Source organism: Aricia agestis, chromosome 16, assembly GCF_905147365.1.
Source record: "Aricia agestis chromosome 16, ilAriAges1.1, whole genome shotgun sequence".
NCBI lineage: Eukaryota > Metazoa > Arthropoda > Insecta > Lepidoptera > Lycaenidae > Aricia > Aricia agestis.
Genome location: NC_056421.1, coordinates 2839883 through 2862531, shown reverse-complemented (window position 1 = coordinate 2862531; position 22649 = coordinate 2839883). Strand labels below are relative to the sequence as shown.

At 41.9% G+C, this 22649-nt stretch overlaps 1 protein-coding gene across 5 annotated transcripts in view; it reads right to left on the bottom strand.

Annotated features, from left to right (window-relative positions):
• Positions 1-86: 86 nt before the first annotated feature.
• Positions 87-22649, bottom strand: part of LOC121734958 (disheveled-associated activator of morphogenesis 1) — a 78840-nt gene continuing 56277 nt past the window's right edge. For 2 of the 5 annotated variants that reach the window (XM_042125607.1, XM_042125611.1), the window contains 18 exons: positions 13393-13560; positions 12566-12784; positions 11985-12125; positions 11367-11595; positions 10920-11147; positions 10361-10488; positions 9935-10084; positions 8930-9085; positions 8114-8188; positions 7422-7745; positions 6633-6772; positions 5946-6107; positions 5486-5665; positions 5190-5313; positions 4751-4864; positions 4014-4142; positions 3240-3422; positions 87-1177 (listed from right to left, as the gene is read on the bottom strand). In XM_042125607.1, the coding sequence (XP_041981541.1) occupies positions 881-1177; positions 3240-3422; positions 4014-4142; positions 4751-4864; positions 5190-5313; positions 5486-5665; positions 5946-6107; positions 6633-6772; positions 7422-7745; positions 8114-8188; positions 8930-9085; positions 9935-10084; positions 10361-10488; positions 10920-11147; positions 11367-11595; positions 11985-12125; positions 12566-12784; positions 13393-13560 (3147 nt within the window). In that variant the 3' untranslated portion in view covers positions 87-880. The remainder of the gene's footprint in view (positions 1178-3239; positions 3423-4013; positions 4143-4750; positions 4865-5189; positions 5314-5485; positions 5666-5945; positions 6108-6632; positions 6773-7421; positions 7746-8113; positions 8189-8929; positions 9086-9934; positions 10085-10360; positions 10489-10919; positions 11148-11366; positions 11596-11984; positions 12126-12565; positions 12785-13392; positions 13561-22649) is intronic. The other 3 variants (XM_042125608.1, XM_042125609.1, XM_042125610.1) reach the window with 3 other exon arrangements.

The following is a 22649-nucleotide window of genomic DNA, read 5'->3' as shown; positions in this document are numbered from 1 at the left end:
GGCAGTTCACAATGCAAAGTTGCGAAGCGTTGCTGCACGTTCCAAATTTGAATATTTTTAAAATCCATTTTTTTTAACATTCAAACTTGGAACATACAGCCCAACGCCGCATGCGGCAAACCTGGTAAATAAATGTGTACCTTTTCATGTACTCAATAAGGTTCAGTTTTAAATTACTCCAATCGTAACTTTGCAATGTAATCGACCCTAAGTGTTGCCAATACAGAAAATTTAAAATTATAGCCGTTAAGTAATATTGTGACTACTATAAATTGAGCCTAATTTTACATTGGACTTATAATTTTTCTTACATTTTCTTCGTCAATTTGGTGTTTACACATACACGATCATACTGAGCTAGCTACTAAATTGTAACATCTAGTTAGCTAAGTTTGCAGATAAGGCCTGTGTTCACTTTGATTAGTGATAAGTGAAGGTGATTATTGCAGGTGATTAGTAATCAGGAGGAGGTATGCATGGACAGCGACTGATAAGTGCAAGTCCTTTAATTTCTCCTAATCACTAATCACTTGTACCAAGTACCTGCACTCGCACTAAACAACGAGAATACAGGCCCTTAGATATCGAATCTTCGTAATGACTATGCATAAATCTCCTAAGTCGAAACGAAACGAGTTTACTTCTACTCGAAAACGTCAATTTGGTCATGTCGATATCGATTTTTGAGAATAGTCAAATGAATAATATCGATTATTAATAGGTAGCGGAGGATTATTCAGTTAGAGATATCTTTATTTCACTACAAAATCACTCGATTCATCGCTTCTTCGATTATTCGACACCTAGGCTAAAATCGATTTGACTTCGATTATCACCAAAATCGATTATCACTCTGACAGTTCGAAATTCAATTCCCGATTCAATTCTTCTGTCTCTCTCTCGAGTCCTCTCTGTGGACGCCGCGCGGGGGGGAGTCCCGGCCTTTGTAGCTGGCTTTAGACGTCTTTCTTGAGCGCTTGAACTTGGCTACGTCATCACCGAAGACATCACCTGTTCTGAGGGCCGAGATGAGGTCATCGAACTCGCCCTTCTGGCCGTTGGTGAGGGTTCCGTCTCGGGGGGTCTCGTGGCCGTTGCAATCGCCGTTGGATTTCAGTGATTTCACGGAGCCGAGCAAACTCGAGCCTTGCTTCCTCTCCATCGTGCGCTTCTTGAGCTGCAATAAAGATTTCTAGTTATAGTGGTTTGAATGAACGTGTCGTCTGACGCGTTTGTAAATGCAATCATGTGCACGCTTAATGCACGCTCACAGTGAGCTGCATGTCGTTAAGCGCACACGTAGTGTATAATATGTACATTGTACACAGTTACACACAACACTACGTTTGCGCTTGGATCGTGTCATGAGTGGTCACGTGTTAGCATATTTTTGTACGTGTGCGTGTGATAAATGCCGCTTGGGAGGGCGTGTGCACACCAACGCATCTGCGTGTAAGTGTGATTAGTGTGATATTGACTATTTTTTTTAATATAAGTGTTTATAAACACTTCAAAATAGTTAGTGCCAGTGGGCAGTGGACCATAATCATCTCTTGCATCGTCTTTGATCCATATCTTCCTCATCCTTAGCTCACGGGCCCACAGTTGTAGCACTTATATTGTGGACGTGTAAGTGTACGCTTACGGAGGGACTAAGACCCCCAACACTCTTTGGGAAAACTATTAAGTTTGCGGGTGATGTCAAATATCTAGGAGTAATCCTAGACAAAGGACTCACTTGGAATAAGCACATCGAGTATATTACGAAAAAGGCTAGATGTGCTCTGGGTTCCTGTTGGAAGCTTGTCAGCTCTAAATGGGGTATTCGGCTGAAGGCAATGCTATGGCTATATATACAGCCGTAGTGAGACCGATTACCACATATGGCTGCGCAGTGTGGCATAAAAAGGCTGAACAAGTAAACTGTCACAAAAGACTAAACAGCGTACAGAGACTGGCATGTCTAATAATCACGGGTGCACTCTCGTCAACACCCACCGCTTCCCTCGAGGCCCTGATCAACTTAACTCCGCTTCCTCTGCTTGTTCAGATGGAGGCCAAAAAGGTGGCTCTCAGGGCCAGGACGGCGGGTGGGACGAATTGGGTCTCCACCCCATTTCGACAGCTGGAACAGTCTCTCAGTGAATCACCTATCATGGCCATGCCATCAGATGCCATGATCAAGGTGTATAGCTTTTCGAAGCAGTACCAGGTTTTTATACCTTCCAGGGAGGACTGGGAAAGGAAAAATCCAATCGATGTCCGCCCTAGCGACATAGTTTGGTTCACGGATGGATCAAGGAAAGACAACCGTGCGGGAGCCGGAATCTACGGAGGCAGGCCACCAAAAGGCAAATACGCCTGTTTGGGGGAGTTTGCGACTGTGTTTCTTCGCTATCCTCGGTTGTTCACTAGAAAGCCTGGAGATGGCCCTAGTTAATAAAAACGTTTTTATCTTCTCCGATAGTCAAGCTGCACTTAAAGCACTGACTGCCGCAGAAGTCTCGTCCAAATTAGTTCTGGAATGCATTGAGACGTTAAACATGCTGGGAAGGAACAACAACATCCGCCTAGTATGGGTCCCGGGCCACAGCAACGTCCCCGGCAATGAAACCGCTGACGAGCTGGCTAGGCTTGGGGCCGAGAGTCTCATATATGGTCCAGAACCAGTCTGTGGTATAACTCCCAGTACCACAAAGCAAGTGCTCAAGGAATGGGGTCACAGACTATGCAGGAAGCAATGGGCTGAGACCCCTGGCCTTGAACACTCTAAGGCACTAATTCCGGACTTCAACAAGAAACAATCAGAATTAGTGCTCACCTTGGGTAGGAACCAATTAAAAATCCTTACCAGAAGCCTAACTGGGCACTGCAAGCTCAACAAACACCTAAACAGAATGGGTATTTGTAGCATAATGACTTGCAGATTCTGTGAGGAGGAGGATGAAACACCTATTCACCTTCTCCTCGACTGTCCTGCTCTACTACAGAGCAGGAACAGGCACCTTGGTCGCCACGAATACTCGTCCACAGAGGAAATTCGTGGCACCAACCCCAACCATATCGTTCAATTTATGAGCAGTATAGGGTTGGGGATGATACTCTAGTGCGAAGGAGTCACAATAGATCCTCATGGGTCGCAGTGACGTCAGGGCTACAGTGACCTGCCTTCTTTAAAAAAAAAAAAAAAAAAAAGTGTACGCTTGTATGTGAGCGTGAACCTACACGTGTGTACGTACCTCCTGCTCATGACGCGTGCGCTTCTCCTCCTCATCTCGTCGGCGTCTTGCGGCATCCACCTCGGCGCGGGCCTCAGCCAGCTGCGCGAGAAACTGGTCGAGCGCGCCGAACAACAATTCCGGGGATGCACTCGGGTCCTCGCCGAATGTGTGTGCGCACGCCTCCAGACGGCTTTTCATGTCCTGGGAGAACACGTTCAAAGTTCAATGGCGGCTGTACACACTCGTCGAGACAGGCCGAGCGCGAATGTGTAAAGGGCGCTCCTGTCCTCGTCTCGGAACAGGCATGGAGGATCTCGGTGAGAGGCTCTCGTCAAGTGTGTATGGCCTCCATTAGAGAAATCGTCATTCATCTGGGAATAGCTATCTAGCGGAATTACGTTGTTAGTTTTGGTTATTTCAAGCCCATCCTCCTGTAGACGAAGACGCATAAAATGTCATCTGCAGCCTTTTAACATAGGCTCTAAATCTTTCCCTTCTTTTTCTCAACACCCCTCTCTCTCTCAAACTCTTTCTCTTCTCTCCCCCTCTTATTCTGTGTCCTCGCTAAAACTGGAGGGCATGTTTGAGAGAGGAGAGAGAGGAAAGGAGTCCTCTCTCTCCTCTCTCAAACATGCCCTCCTTTCACAAACTATCCCTCCTTCTCTCTAGAAATCCTCCTCTCTCACACTTAGAACTTTCAAACTTCCAAAAAATGTTTGAGGGAGAGTGAGCAAGAATCTATACTCTTTCTCCCTCTCCCCTCTCCCTCTCTCTCAAATCTCTCTCTCTCACCTGGAACAGGTCCTCGAGCTGCGTGAAGGAGCAGACGGCGTGCGCGTGGAAGTCCCTCATCACCGGCACGAACGCGTCGCCCGGCGGCGGCGCCGGCAGCTGCGCGTGGTACTCCAACTCGCGGGCCACCTTAATATAAACACAATGCATCGTGTTAAATCTGGCCCTTAATTGAAGACGTGAGTGAAATAACACGATAAGTAACAGTAAAAAGAAAAAAATGCAGTTTTTTTGCATAATTGAAGGCTTAGACCTAAATAAATGAACGCTAAGACCGGAAAAATGATTTGATATAAACAATATGCGCATTTTAATTTTTATGTAAGTATAGCAAGTTAAATTAGCCAGGTGATCAATTAGATAAGTTACAAGGTATGTTCAAATTATATGGAAAAAAATTAGTAAATGTCCGTATTTCACAAAATGTTACATAATATTATATTGTTCTTCCACTTACGTCTTCCATTATTAAAATTGGCTGAACATGAACTCTATTGATTATGGTCGCAACTTTGACGTTTAAACTTATAAGTCAATTTAAAAAATGTAAACGTCGGGCACCTAACTAACCACTTTTAAAGTTGTGTTTTAAAAAGTTCAAACGTCAAAGTTGTGATCATGAGCAAGTAGCAACAAAGTTCATGCAGATCAAATTTACTTGCATACTTTGCAGTTCTAGACGCCAACTCTTCGATTTCCCAATACATTACAGTTACAAAAAAACCCCTCAAACTCACCTCTCTGAGCCCCGTCCTGAGCGCGGTGACGTCCTTCTCGAGTTGTTCTACGCACACCTTGGCGGCGGCGCGCACGTGGGGTAGATCCTCCTCCAATAGTAGCACGTCCTTGAACTGAGAGAGAGTTACATTAATCTAATGTTTAAAAGATAACGTCGTCTAAATTATAATATAGTCGCGTTGTGTCCTTCAGGCTGAAGTCTCGAAACCAGCTGGCAGCAGGGCGGTTCGGCGCCGCGCGTGACAATGTATAGATTTATATGGATAAGCCGTCTAGTACGCCGCGCACCGCTTCGGGGCCTGTCCATATAAATCTATACATTGTCACAAGCTCCCGTCCGCTGCCCGCTGATTGCGAGACTTCAGCCTGTGTCGCTTAATGCGGTCTTTACGTTAAAAGATCTCCTGGAAGCCTCACCAAATTTCTTATTATCTGTACCTGTGTCTCGAGCAGCTCGACGAGGAAGTGCAGCAGGGTGGTGTTGCGGTTGACGCTGGACTTGGTGTCCGCCAGCTTGTTCAGCGACGACAGTCTGAACCCGGATGCGTTGCCGCGAGCGCCGCTGGAAACATACAACGATCACTTAGTGCTTGTAAGTAGCAATATCTTTGTATGTACAAATAAAAAACGTAAGTTTATAACTATAATTGTTGTTTTTCTCGCACGCCTCCACCGCCGCCAGACCCCACCGCTTGTGACAGTACAGCGGGCCCCACACTACAGTATACACTCACCGGTTCATGTAGTTGCCGAGCGCGAGCACGATCTCGAGCAGCGCGCGCAGGCGGCGCGAGCGGGGCACGTCGCGCGCCGCACGCAGCACGACACCAGCCCGCGCGCGCGCCTCTCCCACCGCCAGGCCCCACCGCTTTTTGAACAGCAGCGTGCGCACGCGCGCGCTGTAGTGCGGGATCCTGAAATGAGAAATCATTTATTAAATAAATGTATCCAGTATTCACAATAAAACTGTTTTTTTTTTTTACACTGTTTAATTGTAAGTACACCGATGCGACGCTGGCAATTACTGCGAAAAAGCGCGTCAATGGCAGAGTAGACAGGTCATTATGTCTATTATGTCAATGGCAAGACATTCACCCCTTAACGCCTTTAGTTTTACCCCATCTTTGTCACTCTCCTCGGCGCTCGGCGTGAACTGAGGTCTGAGCAGCTGTTCCACCACACAGTGTCACTCACTTGGAGATCTCGTAGAGGAAGCGGTCGGCGCGCGCCATGCTGTCCAGCTCGTCCTGATGCTCCTCCAGCAGCGCGGCCTCCTCGGCGCTCGGCGTGAACTTCAGCAGCTGCTCCACCATGTCGATGGGGAGCTGTTCCGCGCTGTCCATGCGGAGAATCGCTCTGGAACGTGACAGATTTTCGTCAGCAAATTAACAGCCTTTTTTATAAGAAAAAAAGTAACATCATACATGTCAGTCTTAAGCTGGTCGCACGCGCCGCGTTTTAGAATTTGTTGTATGACATGACGTTACGTAATGCGGCGCGTACGGACACATTCATGCGTACCGTACGCTCAGCATTTCGTGACGTCGACGGACGTACGGTGCGGACAAATGTGCGATCATTAATAATAAATATATTGTTCGGGAAATAACAACTATCTGAATACTTTAAACGTGTGATAACTATTTAAACCTCTGGAGACTTAAAATTTCTTAATATTATCTATGGCTGCCGCGCGTACGCTGACATTTGCCTGTCAAAAATGTTGTATACATTTTTGACAGACTGTCAGGCATTTGACAGTACAGATATCACGTGACATTGCAGATTGCGCAATATCACTGTCAAAATATGCTGCATATTCACTCTATATCAAATTTAATGTTCCTTGGAAATAAAACAAAATACAGCTAGCATGTTCACCTGCAAATCTCCTCATCAGTCATCTTGAGTTTGGACAGCAGAATGGTGCAGTTCTGCGCGCGCCTTCCGTCTATCACAGACAGGATCTTCGTACGTGGCTTCGAACCCAACTGCCTCAAGTCCTCTACTGAGCCTTCGTTCTAGAAGAGTAAAGAAATAGCTTTTAAACTCTTCTTAAAGGATGAAGTTTGTAAATAAACTTCCAAAATTACACAGAGTCGTTTAATAGTGCGAGTTAAGAGCGCACCTGACCCTAACTTGACTACATACCTAAACCTAGATCTCAAAATCTGTAAGGTCTAGAAAACTGATTTTTTGACACAAATAACTTCAGTTCATGAAGATTAAATGCTCAAGACGATAACACGATTACTGAAAAAATGCTCGATAGTTTCTTTTTTACAAAAAACCTTGTTTTAGAAACATTTTTGCTTGGATCTTCGAAGTTTGCTGTCTTTTCTTTAATATTTTTAATATCTAAAAAGGCATTGATAAAACCTAAATTTGCTCAAAACACTTTTTTCATAATCATTATAGTTCGTCATTTATTCAAGTAAAACTAACTTGGCGATGATTCCGCGTCGTCCTTTTTCACCTGGCACATGAAAGACGGTCGTGAGTGTGAAGAGAGAAGGACGATGTTTGCTTTTTGAGTCAGGAGCGCTCTTAAGCATAAATTTTCCTGATTCGCAAATTTTAATTTACAATTTCATGCGACTAATGCCATAAAAAATCCATGTCATAGAAACTGAAGCTAACTTTATCTTTTTACTGACTTTAATTCCTCACCTGAACACCATTCTTCTGGTACGCGCAAAACATCTTATCAATCGAATGCAGATCTATCGCGTTATACAGTTTCGTATCGTCCAACTCCTGCCATATAGTGCCATGTAACTTCGCATCAGGTAGCTTACTCCAGTTGAAGCTCTTCAGGGGATTGCCGGGGCTAGGGACGTTCTTTTTGGGTCTGGGTGGGGCTGGGGCGAGTGGGGGGGCGGGTGCTAGCGGTGCGGGGGGCGGTAACGGCGCGGGGGGCGGGGCGAGCGGCGCAGGGGGTGGCGGCGGGGGCGGAGCACTGCACGTCTCGATCACGCTCTTGAGGTTGCTGACCTGTGGATGTGAGAGGAGATGAGTTTTGTTTCTGTCGTTTAATAATTTACATGTCATATGAAACATATACTATACTCGGCGAAACATGGCGGTAGTGGTCATTAACTCCCTGTCAAAAACTTGTCAACATACAAAGCCACGATTGACAACATCTGACACTCCATTGTCAATCACGGTTTATATAGAAAATGCCAAGTTTTTGACAGGGAGTCAATGGCCGCTACCGCCATGTTTCGCCGAGTACAGTATAACCCATTTTAATACGTGACGTGAAATGGTGTCTGATAGTCAAATCTGTCTGGATGTTTCACAAACCTTATTTCAAAATTTTAAGCACTTATTAATTTATAATAATGAAATTTATTTACCTTAGCGTCATCGGGTATGCTGCCTTCGCTCACAAGTTTCTCAAACCGAGATCGTTCCACTCTTTCTTGTGTGAGCTGTAAACATAAATACATTATGCTATAAAACAAGTTCCCAGTGTTTTCTTTATCACACTTTAAAAAAATTAACCTAATAGAAAGCATCTTGGTCGAATATGTTTTAAAACGTTGCCTGACAGATAAAGACAGCAAGTTCATACAAATTTTCCAATGTGTAAAAACATTTAAGAGTGTAGAAATGACTAAAGCCTATACGTTTACATTCTATAGCTTAAAAACTTCAATCTCACTTTTGACATAATATAATATTCCTACAATCTCACATAAACCTTACCTGAGTCGACAATTTCCCAAAGACCTTGCCTTATACCCGATCCTACAATCTCACCTACTTCTACAATCTCCTATATTCCCCTATCTATCTCACGCCAATCTCCGACCAATCTCCCGCATCTCACCTGCTGCTCCAAGTGCGTGACTCTACACTCGGCGGCGCGCGCCCGCTCCGAGCACTCCATGTGCGCAGCCGTCTCCCTCTCGAGCCTCTCTTTCAGCCGCGGGACCACGCCCTCTAGCTCATCCCTCTCTTAGCTCTGCTGATCTACTTGCTATAATCTCAACTAAGAATCTCACCCCAATCTCACATACTCCTACAATCTCACTTCAATATCACCTTTTTTTTTTTTTTTTACTCCTAGAATCTCGCACATCTCACCTGCTCCTAGAATCTCACGCATCTCACCTACTTCTACTTTCCTATAATCCCCTAGAATTTCACGCCAATCTCCCGCATCTCACCTGCTGCTCCAGGTGCGTGACTCTACACGCGGCGGCGCGCGCCCGCTCCGAGCACTCCATGTGCGCAGCCGTCTCCCTCTCGAGCCTCTCTTTCAGCCGCGAGACCACGCCCTCTAGCTCCTCCCTCTCTTGGCTCTGCTGGTCCACCTGCTTCTCCTGTTAGTACCACATGCGCCATGTTACAATATGAAAGCGGAGTGACATGTTATTAGTCGTGAGTCGTGAGTCGTGAGTTGTCGTTACCCGACTGAGGTAAATGTTTTTCGAGTATGTTATGTATGTAGGTGGTTCGTATATTATGTATTTGACACGCCCTAGCCTACGGCTGCGTTTCCACCAGAGAGCTGTTGCAAGGAATGTGTTTTTAAGATCCAATAGAATCGCTGCGCTGAGCGAGGTGACGGCAAGCTCACGTCAATGAAGCGATTCTATTGGCCCTCAAAAACACATTCCTCGCAACACATCTCTGGTGGAAACGCAGCCTACTGGGCATGTCATTTGATATGATAGTGGTGTATTTGTGTACTGCGCATGCATTGCGTCAAGGTTTGCGTCATATCAGACGCATTCGTGTATAAATTTTTCTTATAAGTTGTATAGTTTATACCGATGTGTATTATTTTTAGTAAAAGAAAAAAAAACTAAGTATAAAATTAATAATGTATTACGAGTTATGCTCTCCTTTCATTATTTTATTAATAAGTATTTGATCTTAAATTAAGATGGTGCTGATTGATTAAGACCATTGCACCTCGCGTAAAGCAACATGCGATCGCCAACACCTGTCGAGTGATGTGGCATATGGCATATCGTTTTCGTAAACGGCATATTATATGACATATTATTATTGTAAATAGCATATGAAGGTATGAAATTACGTTACTATTATTATTGTAAACGAATTGTGACATATTATTATTGTTTTAAATGGCATATGACATTATTATGACGCGTTGAATCACGTTTGTACGATATTAAATGATCATAATCATAAAATATTTTTACCTTCTTCGCGAGTTCGGTGGCTAAGTCAACATTTTCCTTCTCCAAATTCTCTGCTTTATTTCTGGCTGCAACTAATTCTTCTTCCTTGGCTAGCAGATGGACAATTTCGCCAACGTTAATCTCTAAAGGCGCGTCGTCGGGATCGTAAACCTGTAAATAACGAACGCAAAAGATTAAATATATCATGCTTTAATATTTTATACTATAAACACTGAACTCAGGGGGTAAGTAGAAATTCGTCCCACCGCTCATGCAAAAACCAGACAGAAATTATATAGTCATGCGCGAAAGAAAGTAAATTAAACAGCAATACTCGCGACTAAAGTAGACTAATAGTCTATGATATTTATCCATAAATTTCTACCTCCTCTGCGACCGGACTGTAGCCATAACTAAATACAAGAAGTTTAATTACACCATCCATACCTTTCCTTGGTCTATAGACGTGCTGTCGCTATCCTTTTCACTCCCGGCACGGGAGGGCTGCTGCAACACGATCTGCTGCACGATGCGGTCCAGTAGTAGCCAATGCTGCGCGTGCGGACTGTACTCCACTGTGAAATGGAAACAAGAATATTAAGCTTTTACGAACAGATTATAAGGTTTAAGAAGAAGAAGAATAAAAGAGTAAAACTCTTATATTCTTATTCTACATACAAGAGTAAAACTCTTATATTCTTATTCTACATACAAGAGTAAAACTCTTATATTCTTATTCTACAGTACAGATGTTGTTGAACAACATCTGTACTTCAACTCTACCAAAACTCTGCAGTTACCTGAAGCCACATTGTGTAGTTTATGAACGTCGTTTGCTGTCTATCTTATACCTCGTCCCCAAAAAGTTTACTAGTTTAGTGACGTCACATGATGCGGCAACATGGCGGCCACTCTGTGACGACACACGGTGGGGCAACATGACGGTCGCTCTGTGACGGTCGCGCTGTCACGTCACTGTGACGACTACATCTAATACACTACTCACGCGGCAGCAGCAGCAGATGTCGCAGCAAGGACAGCAGGTGCGGGTAGGCGGCGGTGTGGCTCGCGCGCCGCCGCAGCAGCTCGAACATGGCGGCCGCGCTCTTGGTGTCGACGTGCTGCTTGTCGAAGCGCCGCGCCAGCTCCCGCTCATCCTCGTTCCGCACCATCTCGAAGAACTCGATGTGCCGGTCCAGCGTCTCGTTCTCGTATTTGCGGAGCTTCTCAATCACTGAAATTATGCCATGTTCGAATTAGACAATTGCTACAAAATAGTAAATAAATATTTAGCACACGCTATTCGCACATAATGGATGAATTAAAATGCGCCTATTTGACTTTTTGTAAAACACAAGATAGCGGATGACGTATAACAAGAAGGCCACGAGATGGCTGCCTATCACAAGATCGTCACGTGACTACGCCTACCGTGTTAAAAGCTTCTACTTACCAGGCTGTATCCCCAACATGAGCAGCTCGTACCGCAGATGCAGGCGGAACTCCAGGCTCTCCTCCCCCGGCCCGTAGCTGAGCACGGCGTTGACGAACGACAAGATGGCGGTCTTCAGCCCAAGGTCATCACGTGACGCGCCCGTGCCGCGGTCTAATTCGTTGACGATGCCTTGGAAGCGAGCACGCTCGCCCGCGTACTTTTGATAGTGGATCATCGCTTCAAGCACCTAGAGAAGTATTTTAGGTTAATAAAAAAAGCTTTCAGAAAGATCGTAAGAAATATGCTGTCTGGGCCCTTTTATCACTAAATTATGTATTTAGTTCCTATCGGATAAGAAAACATTCATTTACTCTTTTTGACACCCTCTCTGCCATCAGAGGTTTTAAACTCGTCTGGTCTAAACAGTTTTCAGTTCGCACTCTACCTTCAGGCTTCAACTGATGTCCTAGGTTACCTACATATAACTTGTCATACAACTATGCGCTTCATTACCTTCCCATTCAAGCTTTTTATACTTTCCTACAACCTACCTGCAAAAGCCACACCTAAGAATGTGACATATATTTCGCTTTTTAATTACTATTCTCTTTACTACCCAAATCATTAAATTCGTACCTTTTTATGCCCTCCTGGTACCAGGCACACAGCACCCAAGATCTCGAGCGCTGCGACCTTGGTTTTAACGTTTTCGGTGTCCAGGGACTGCGCTATAAGGTCGATGCTGGTTGGGTGCGCTAGGACGTGAGCTCGACCCGTCTGGAATACATAAATATTTGAATTAGACCTGAGAAGATATCTATTATTCGAAAAACCATCTTGCAAGTTGTAGTGTTTCGCTCAATCAGTAAAGTTACTGAAGGCCGAAGGTAGATTCACACAAGACTTACATGAATACAAGAACCAGGAACTCAATAAGCGGAGCGGCGATTTACAAGAGTAACCCCACTGGTGTTGCGACTGTTCATCTATTCAGGCGACGACAATCGCTGACCATCAATCAGATTATTATCTGCTCGCATTTCATGCAGGGTTACAATTGCCGGTCGTTTCAAATTTGGAATCTTACCGCGTTGTTTTTGGTAGGCAAGCAACAGCCATGCAGCGTGCATCGCAATCGGATGAACTTAAATCCAAGTTAAGCTCTTCATTGTGATCCCCTATGCCAATTACAAGAAATCACACCAACACGAACATACCGAGTTATTCATAAGCGCCTTGATAGCAGCTATCAGGTTATGCCGTGTGGTCGCATCATCTCGCGACGCCCTCTGCAACACCTCCAGTATGCTGGTCAGTCCTCCCTGCTTGATGAACCGGAGGACGAAGCTATGCGCCCGCGTCCGAAGAGCTGTCTTCAGTCCGTCTACTAGGGCACACGCCTCCACCGGGGATGTGGAGTCCGATGATGCAAAAGCCTGGAACGTAATAAGATAGGGATTGAGTAAACTGCTAAAATATGTAGGCTGTAGCCAGATTACTTCGCATTCATGTTTAGACTTAGCTTAGCAGACGGACTGCTCTGATAATCCTACTCGCATATTTCTTTCTAGAACTAGAAAAAGTATATTCAGCGATTTTAAAACACATAGATACTACACTATGTCCAATTGCGCCAGTCTTTGGCATATCATGCTATCTCTCGGGAAGGTAAGATTTTTAACATTGGGCCAAGAACTATAAGGCGAAGCCTGAAAGTCTTTGGCCTAAATCATAGGCTAAAGAGTCTATTAGACATACCAACTTTATAAGGAAAATATCTAACTTAATAAATGCCTTTAGATATAAGCCGACCCCTAGACGAGCAATTTTATTGTCAATATCACGTTTCAATTTTATTGAAGCGTGATATTGACAATAAAATTTCTATGGCGGTTTCATACTAAGGTATCTATCCCAGGCCGCGGCTTGGCCGCTAGTGCGCGCCCGGGCAATAATATTACGCAATTCGTTTTTCTCTCTCTCTCTATCTCTCTACCCCAGAGGGTAGAGATATAGAGACAGAATCTATATAATTTCTACTCACATCAGCGATCTCATTTAGCGCCTTGATGTAGTCCTCCACCTGTGGCGCGGTGGCAAGCGGGGGCGCCTGCCCCGGCGGCGGGCGGCGGCTGCAGTAGATTTGCCACTTCTTGACAGCCGGCAGATCCATCATGGCCGCCTTGTTCACAGCCGTCAGATCCAGCTCCTCCTGGAAATGGAAAATGGAGTTGAGAAGCTATTCATCGGTTGCTAAAATTTTAAGGCAGGCGTTTGCTAATTTCTAGTTGCTATAATATTATCGTAGGCGTTTCCTCATGCGAAACAAAACAGGTAAGTAAACACGTTTGGATAGGTATGGAGAATTATTATTGACATACCTTGGGGTCCGGGAAAGTACTTTGAGAGTAACTTATCATCATATTAACAACAACGCAAGACAATTTAATATGTCCTGAATAATTAAAGAAAAGGCATAGTATTCAGATAAAGGGCTGGGCGTTGCGCGTTGGAAAAATGAGGTCTGCTGATAGAAAAAGGCTATTGAATGTTGTTATGATAAACTGAATATCGCCTATCAAGAACACATAGTAATCCGATGATATAAAGATCTCGTCGGACTTTTACATAATACACACACGAGTAAGGCCACACACTCAGTAAAAATAAGCCATAAGCAAATTCCCATGACCATAAATCGCTCAATTTTCGCAGGGACAATCCGCGGCAAAACATCTCGCGACATTATCATAAGTGTTTGGCGGGAATATCTGATGGTAGATTAGGGTTTCCTCACACAGAAAGCAAAAAATACAAAACTATATTAATATTATGATTTCGTATTTAAAGAAGACTGAAGTCAGAAAAACATGTCCATTTTAGGTACACAGTTAGAGTTATGATTTATGAAGTATTAACCTAAAGAAGAGTTTTATACAGAACCGTTATGATACTTTCAATTTCAAAAACTAATAATTAAATATTACAAATTGCAAAACTTTTCATAAAGTCAATCCAGGAAATTAAACACCTTTATTTGATGAAAGGTGTGGTATTAGGCTCGGGAAGAAACAGTTTATAGTTTTTATATCAAAAACACATAATATTACGGTTCCCACGCGAGAAATGCAATTTGGTCCAAGGAGTTTGCGGAAAACTGAAAACATATTGTAGTTAACCTAGACTATATTTTTAGATATTCATATATTGGGAAATGTTTTAGTAGACAGCCCTAACACAAAATAAGATTAAAATTAGTCTAATTACACCGGATCTAGTCTAGCCTTCACACAGATACTAGAATGTGGATGCGACAAAAACCTACGATCCTAATTCCTAGCACTCCGAATCTTAGAATGTAGTGTTACCATTTTTGGAGAACACTACTATTACGTGTTACTCTTTTAGGTGTGTAAACACTAGAGTTTTCCTCTTAGACGATTATAAAGTAAATGACCTTAAATTCTTTAGATTCTTTAATATCAGCTTTCAGTCTTTACGTAGAGTTGTAAAATTCAAGATGAATGTGAAAATATTACTTGTGCTCTCCCGAAAACAAAGTTTGTAAAAGTCAGACAAAACTATAAAGAAATGTAGCGAATTGTTTTTAGGCTTTAAACATTGTTACCATGTAAAGAAGTTGCTTGTAGACTGATGATGATGATGGTGAAAGTACTTTAGTTTTGTACCTAAGCCTAGATATTATTGTTTGTGCATTAGATCAGTACAGTCGCCACAGAATATGTTTAGTTTTATTTGATTTTTACGAACTTTAGGTGCACATAATATGCAATATTACTGTGCTAATTTTATACACAGCACATAAGACAAAATGTAGAGAATAGACCCAACAATTCACAATATTCTTCGTAAAGGCTTTTTTTCATAGGGCAATGATTGCGATATAGTTTAACAATATTATAGGCAGTGTTAGACAAATATGTCCCTCTTCACATTCGTATACGCGTGGCCATCGTGTAGAGGCTGCAATATATTGCAATCTACACGTTGGCAACTGTACAATATAATCGATAATCGGAACTAATCACAACAACAGCACATATTAGATGAAAGCCACTTTCGTTTTTGCACCCGATCACAACGATGTTAACACCATTGCATAATTCGCATGATCGTGATCATTATGATCATCACTCGTGATCGCCCGTGATCAGAGGTGATCACACTCAATGAGCCATAATAAAAAGTTAATTATGTGTTCGAGGATATAATAATCAATTTAGAGATGATTTTACCGCGATTTTGCTATTTTTATGTCATGCGAGCTCGATGCGAACCTTCGAGCTGTCAGTTTTGCGGTCCACACAGTAATTATTACTCGATGTGGAGTAAAACTATCGAGCAAAACCGTATGTGAGTACTTAGCATTATATACGTGGGAGAGCCATGCTTCGGCACGAATAGGTCGGCTCGACCGGATAAATACCACGCTCTCACAGAAAACCGGCGTGAAACAGCACTTGCGCTCTGTTTCGCCGAGTGAGTAAGTTTACCGGAGGCCCAATCCCCTACCCTATTCCCTTCCCTACCCTCCCTTATTCCGTTCCCTTTCCATCCCTACCTTCCCCTATTACCCTATTCCCTCTTAAAAGGCCGGCAACGCACCTGCAGCTCTTCTGATGCTGCGAGTGTCCATGGGCGACGGAAGTTGCTTTCCACCAGGTGACCCGTTTGCTCGTTTGCCCCCTTAGTTCATAAAAAAAAAAATACAGCTTTACTGTAGTTCCATATTCGAACTAGTCCGATCCAGTTTAATGAATTTTCAACCCAAATATTGTCGTAACTCGTAAGCGACCTACTAGATAAGACCCGCGACTCCGTTGCACTGAAATCGCGCGAGAATCGTACCAACATTTTTCTTAACCTTCTCTCAAAGTATCATGAAAGGTATTTAAGCGTGAAAAGGGAACAGGGAAGAGATAGACAGATATACACACTTTCACATTTACAGTAAGGATCAGACTCTTATCTAGTTCTCGAGTCTAGACTTAGAGGTTTCTGTGGTTGTCGACAAATGGTCCTCTCAGGGGCAAAATATGTCTGAACGAACTTTATAAATGTGGCAACAGCTGGTAATTAAAATGTCTTGACATTTTATAAGCCAACCCGAGGGAGTTTCGGATCTGTCATCGGACTGTCAAACGAATGTCAAGGGTGAGGCGGTTCTTGGGCGATTGACGTTGACAATGTTACTATGCTAATCTAGGTATAACAAGTAAATATCAACGTGATAAAAACAATATAGCTGGGAATGGAATACTACACAGTACGCACAGAGTACCATCAGAGCAGATGGCGCTATAGCACAAACAGCAAATAGTCCGACTAAAGTTCGACATTTTGCACACGTCATAATATTATCTAAACTTTTCGTTTGCTGTATAGAAACCATATCATTCTGTCTACTCTGCCATTGACATAAGAAAATATAGGAGACTTTAGAGGTCTTTGATAGAAACGTTGTCAAACGTCGAACAAAACTTTTCGTTTGCTGCCTACGCTGTTGCTGCTCCACATAAAAAATCCTATTCTTCTCATTAAAAATATATTTTTCTTGTATAAATAATATAATAAAAGTTATTATCATTATCATCGCGCCAAAACCTTCGAAAAGTAACTTTTATGAAATAAGGGGGCAAACGACCAAATGTCACCTGATGGAAAGCAACTTCCGTCGCCCATGGACACTCGCAGCATCAGAAGAGCTGCAGGTGCGTTGCCGGCCTTTTAAGAGGGAATAGGGTAATAGGGGAGGGTAGGGAAGGAAATAGGGGAGGGTAGGGAAGGGAATAAGGTAGGGGATTGGGCCTCCGGTAAACTCACTCACTCGGCGAAACACAGCGCAAGCGCTGTTTCACGCCGGTTTTCTGTGAGAACGTGGTATTTCTCCGGTCGAGCCGGCCCATTCGTGCCGAAGCATGGCTCTCCCACGTATAAACAAATGCAACTTTTGAAACAGATTTCAATTCTAATCACAAGCCTTTATCTATAATTCACAGTTATTCGCCTAACAAGCTTCGGACTTTCAAAAATTCCTGCTCCTTATCAGTAAATAACATTATCTTTTAAAGGTAAACTACAATATACACTCGATTTTAATAATTTATGCAAAGTTTAGAGCCCAATATTTAGGCGTAGGTTAGGCTAGGTCTAGAAAGTTATGCGCGACCTAAAAGCATTTATTTTGATACTTGAAGTGTTTTGATACAAATACTAGCTGTCCCGGCAAACGTTTCTTTGCCATATAAAGTATTTCGCCCATATTTTATTGAAGTGACTAAATAAGTATGTCACCATGGCAACGTTCATCGCTATCCCGTCGCACAAACAATGGTCTACGTCAGTCTCGAGTTGTAATAATTTACTATTATTTATTCAACAAAATGCACTTATCAATATATATACCCAATATATATATCTGGGTACTATAATATAAGTACCCAGAGGCCGATTCTCAGATCCACTGAATATGCATATATTTGATTAAAATCAGTAAAGCCGTTTCGGAGGAGTACGCGGCCTAACATTATGACACGAGAATTTTATATATAAGTAGTAAGAATATTAGTTTTATAACTGGCATTTAAAGTTTTCGCTTCTCTGTTTTAATTCAGTTTATTCGTAATATAAACAAAACTTTGAAAGTTCTTCAAAATAGTGTAAAATAGCGTTTCTTTATAGAGCAGTTTTAAGTTTTTAAAATGGTTACATTTTTGCTTTTACTGAGCATTGTTTATATAAAGATCAAAATTATGTGAAAAGAGTATAAATACTCGAAAGGAACATAGACCACAGTGGAACACAGAGCTTTAAAGATAAGCAACATTACTCTCTTATTCAAGATAAGCCCTATAAGTCCTAAGACTCCTAAGCCCTAACTGGTAGCCCTGAGCAAAAACCTAGCAATTATGTATAATAAAGATTTGATAAAATTCCTCAAACTACGGGCGGTAAGACTTAAAGGCGTAATGATAGCGATTAACATACTTTTTAAATATTCCTGAGGTTAAATTATAAATTTTAAGTCTAAGCACGCGCAAAGTTTTAAAACGACGACCTCTGTGGCTCAGTTGGTGGGCTGTTGGTAGCTCAAGCCGGGGGTCGCGGGTTCGAATCCCGCCGACGGAACAAAAAGTTTTCAAAGTTCCTGGGTCATGGATGTGTATTAAATATGTGTACCGTCAAATAAAAATCTTAAATATACGTATAGTATAAATATTAAAGTATTAAATATATTTCCGTTATCTGGTACCCGTAACACAAGTCCTTCAGGTGCACGGTGCCAGACTGACGTGGTGTGAAGCGTCCATGATAGATATTATTATTATTATTCTTATATTTTATTTTGATTTTCTCGGATTTTACCGGTAAACTGATATGTACGGGCCGAAGCCAAGTACACACCAGGTAAGTAATTTGTGTTTAGCTGTTGGTATGATGCTGAGGGTTGGTATGATCGGTTTCTAACATATTGTATGATGTATGAGTATATAGGTTTGATTGAGATGTATGTAGAGTAGTAGCTTCATCATCAGTCTGTAAGAATTTTCTTACAATGCGGCAAGTATTTAAGATTACTGCTTTTTGCAATAAATATACTAATTATTATTATAAAGTTTTAAAACTATGAACAAGAAATGAAAAATATAGCTCAAACATTTTTTTTTTATGAAAGGGGGCAAACGAGCAAACGGGTCACCTGATGGAAAGCAACTTCCGTCGCCCATGGACACTCGCAGCATCAGAAGAGCTGCAAGAGTGAATAGGTTAATAGAGGAGGGTAGGGAAGGGAAGGGAAGGGAATAGTTGAGGGTAGGGAAGGGAATAGGGTAGGGGTTAGGGGATTGGGCCTCCGGTAAACTCACTCACTCGGCGAAACACAGCGCAAGCGCTGTTTCACGCCGGTTTTCTGTGAGAACGTGGTATTTATCCGGTCGAGCCGGCCCATTCGTGCCGAAGCATAGCTCTCCCACGTATAAAATATCATTAGCTGCACACGTCTTACTGATAGAACTACTTGAGTTATAGAACATCCAAGCAGTGTTATAGCGTGTATTACAAGTTGAAACTTTTTTTAAGTGTCTGTCAAGCCACTTTACTAGCGTTTCCGGGACTCAAAGTATCTCCATAAAAATTTCAGCTAAATCGATTCCGAGGTTTGGGAGTGAAGAGGTAACAGACAGACAAACACACTTTTGCGTTTATTATAATACTATAGATAAATCATATTGTGATATTTTATTGTCAACGAAATTAACAAAAATTAACGCCTTTTTAAGACACAGATTCAAGTGACACCATGAACAAAATTAGCTCAGTTGTAGTCAAAACTCTAACTCATTTACTCTATTTAGGTACTCTTATTTTTAATAAATGTGGATGATTTTTAATAAACTCTTGTTTTAAAAAAAATACACTCTGAAACTCTTTATAATATTATTTTTATTTTACTAGCTGTCCCGGCGAACATCGTGTCACTTTAAACCCTTGCCCGGACTTCAAGGATTCTTTTAAGACTAAAATTAGCAGAATCGGTCCAGCCGTTATCGAGTTATAGCGTTACTGACACTATTGGAAATCCATTTTTATATATACAGATTTTGACTCGTTAGACATTCTCGATACACATTTCCTCTTACACAATAATTTTCTCTACTTGCTCTATCATTTTCTTTTCTTTACTTATTCGCACTTTTTTTTTTTAAATCTTTATTAAGGACTTGGTTCACAAACAGAGGCGACCATGTCGTCCTCGTAAGGCCACAAAATTACAATTTAACAATTTCTTACATCTAAACCAAACTTAACTAACTTGTACAAACATATAGCATCACTAGACAAAGGTTCCGAGAGTACAATATTAACGCCCCCTACGCTATTAAACATAAACTTATTAGATAAGCTATTTCTAAATGATGCGTTCCGAACACATTCCACTAAAATATGATAAACGTCTTCAATACGAGTAGTCCCACATACAGCACTTAGATATCAAACTCATCTTTTTGTAATATATTTTTTTTTGCCTCGTTGCTCTATCAGATTCATATCAAGTGACAAACAGACAAGATAATCAAACAGTAGCCCGACAGTGTGTATGTAACTGAATAACTCGATAACAGCTCAAGTGTCGGCGGCGTGGGAACATGTTTTGAGAGCATCTCAATTCAATCTTGTATGGTCCAAGCCACGAGACATCTGTGGTGATATTGTTTAATTGCCTGGCTATAGGTGAAAGGGGTATGAAGATTTTGGCCGACCTACTTACGCTAAAAAAAACATTTAGCGGACAGCAGGTCGGCCAGGCTCCATACAAAAATCTTCGTACCCCTTTGTTGTTCTCACCAGTCATCACCCTTTCTTTACTTATTTATTTAGTCTTACTCTTCAGATGGAAAACTTGTATAGTGCTTTTGCTGATAAGTTGGATGTTTCTACATGTGGGCGACTGCACATTGGAAATTCACTTGTCCAGCTCGTACTTTCACACGCACCTGACAGAAAGCTGCCGACCCGTGACACTGACAACGCAGCTTGAAAGCTTACAACCCGAGCTTACATACTAAACTTACTAAAAGCATAGTGTAGTAAATTCATAATGTTCCGCATAAGTTTTTTTTTTTTATAATATCTATGGACGCTTCACACCACGTCAGTCTGGCCCCGTGCTAAGTACCTAAAGGACTTGTGTTACAGGTACCAGACAACGGAAATATATTTAATACTTTATACTATACATATATTTAAGATTTTTATTATATCATACATATATTTAATACACATCCAGACCCGGGAACATTGAAAACTTTTTGTTCCGTCGGCGGGATTCGAACCCGCAACCCCCGGCTTGAGCTACCGACGCGCTCACCACTGAGCCACAGAGGTCGTCAATATAATAGTTCTATTTTATTTATTTATTTATTCAAAAGGACACCTGCGGTACATGCTTTAGACAATTACAGCTACTATCCTGATACATGCACTTTTATAGGTGACAAAGAATACGTGGGAGAGCCATGCTTCGGCACGAATGGGCCGGCTCGACCGGAGAAATACCACGTCCTCACAGAAAACTGGCGTGAAACAGCGCTTGCGCTGTGTTTCGCCGAGTGAGTGAGTTTACCGGAGGCCCAATCCCCTACCCTATTCCCTTCCCTACCCTCGCTTATTCCGTTCCCTTTCCATCCCTACCGGCAACGCACCTGCAGCTCTTCTGATGCTGCGAGTGTCCATGGGCAACGGAAGTTGCTTTCCATCAGGTGACCCGTTTGCTCGTTTGCCCCCTTATTTCATTAAAAAAAATACAAGTTAGTCATAATATTAATTAAGCTAAGGTAAGTACAAATAAAATTAACAAAATAATCAAATTAATATAACTACTGTCAAAACAATAATAATATAAAATAACATTTCATTGACTATTATTATTATACAAAGAGTAAAAAAAATAGGAAACAAAATATAAATAACAAAATTAAATCAATCATAATAATTAATAAGTAACGACAATAGATAACAAAGTGCAATAGATATACCTAATGTGTGTTTTTAAGTGTCTTTTTTAATTTTATAAAATCCCATTAGTTTGTTTCTGAACTGAATATAGGTCATACCGAATATGTCTTTATTGTCGTCGACATTAGAGCAAACATAACTATACAGTTTGCAAATTCGAGACAGTGGAGCTTGCAAGCCTAAATTGGTTTTAGAAGTTGGGCCGCACAGAATCTTAGTCATTGGCTTCCGAGGGAGGTTGTATGGTACTACTAGTGAGAGAGATTTAGTAAGTCGCAGCAAGAGGTAAGGCCATTCACTATTTTGTGCAGTAGAAGCACGTCATGTATCGTTCGTCTTGTTCTTAAATTTGGCATTTAAAAAAAATCTATTTTAAATAAGCATAGCTAGACGACGTTTAAAAAACAAGCTTTTACACTATTATAAAAGATCCTTAAGATTTTGTTTACGTGCCTAGTTATTAATTATGACCATAGAATTAGAACGTTAGGAAAGGCATTCCATACAATCGTTAGCGAAAAATGTGTCACCCTCGAAATGAGTGAGCTCACTCATCTGAGAGCAGTGTGCCTTAGGACGCGGTAACAGCCGGACGTGTTTAATTCACTAATTACCGCGTTGTTTTTTGCTACATTTCGCTCCAGAATGCCGTCATGTGCCTTCCGTCAGTGCAGTAACAAAACGAGGAATACAAATAAAGCCAAAGGTGTAATATTTCACACGTAATTACTAAGATTTTATTAATATTTAAATTATTGTCTTCCA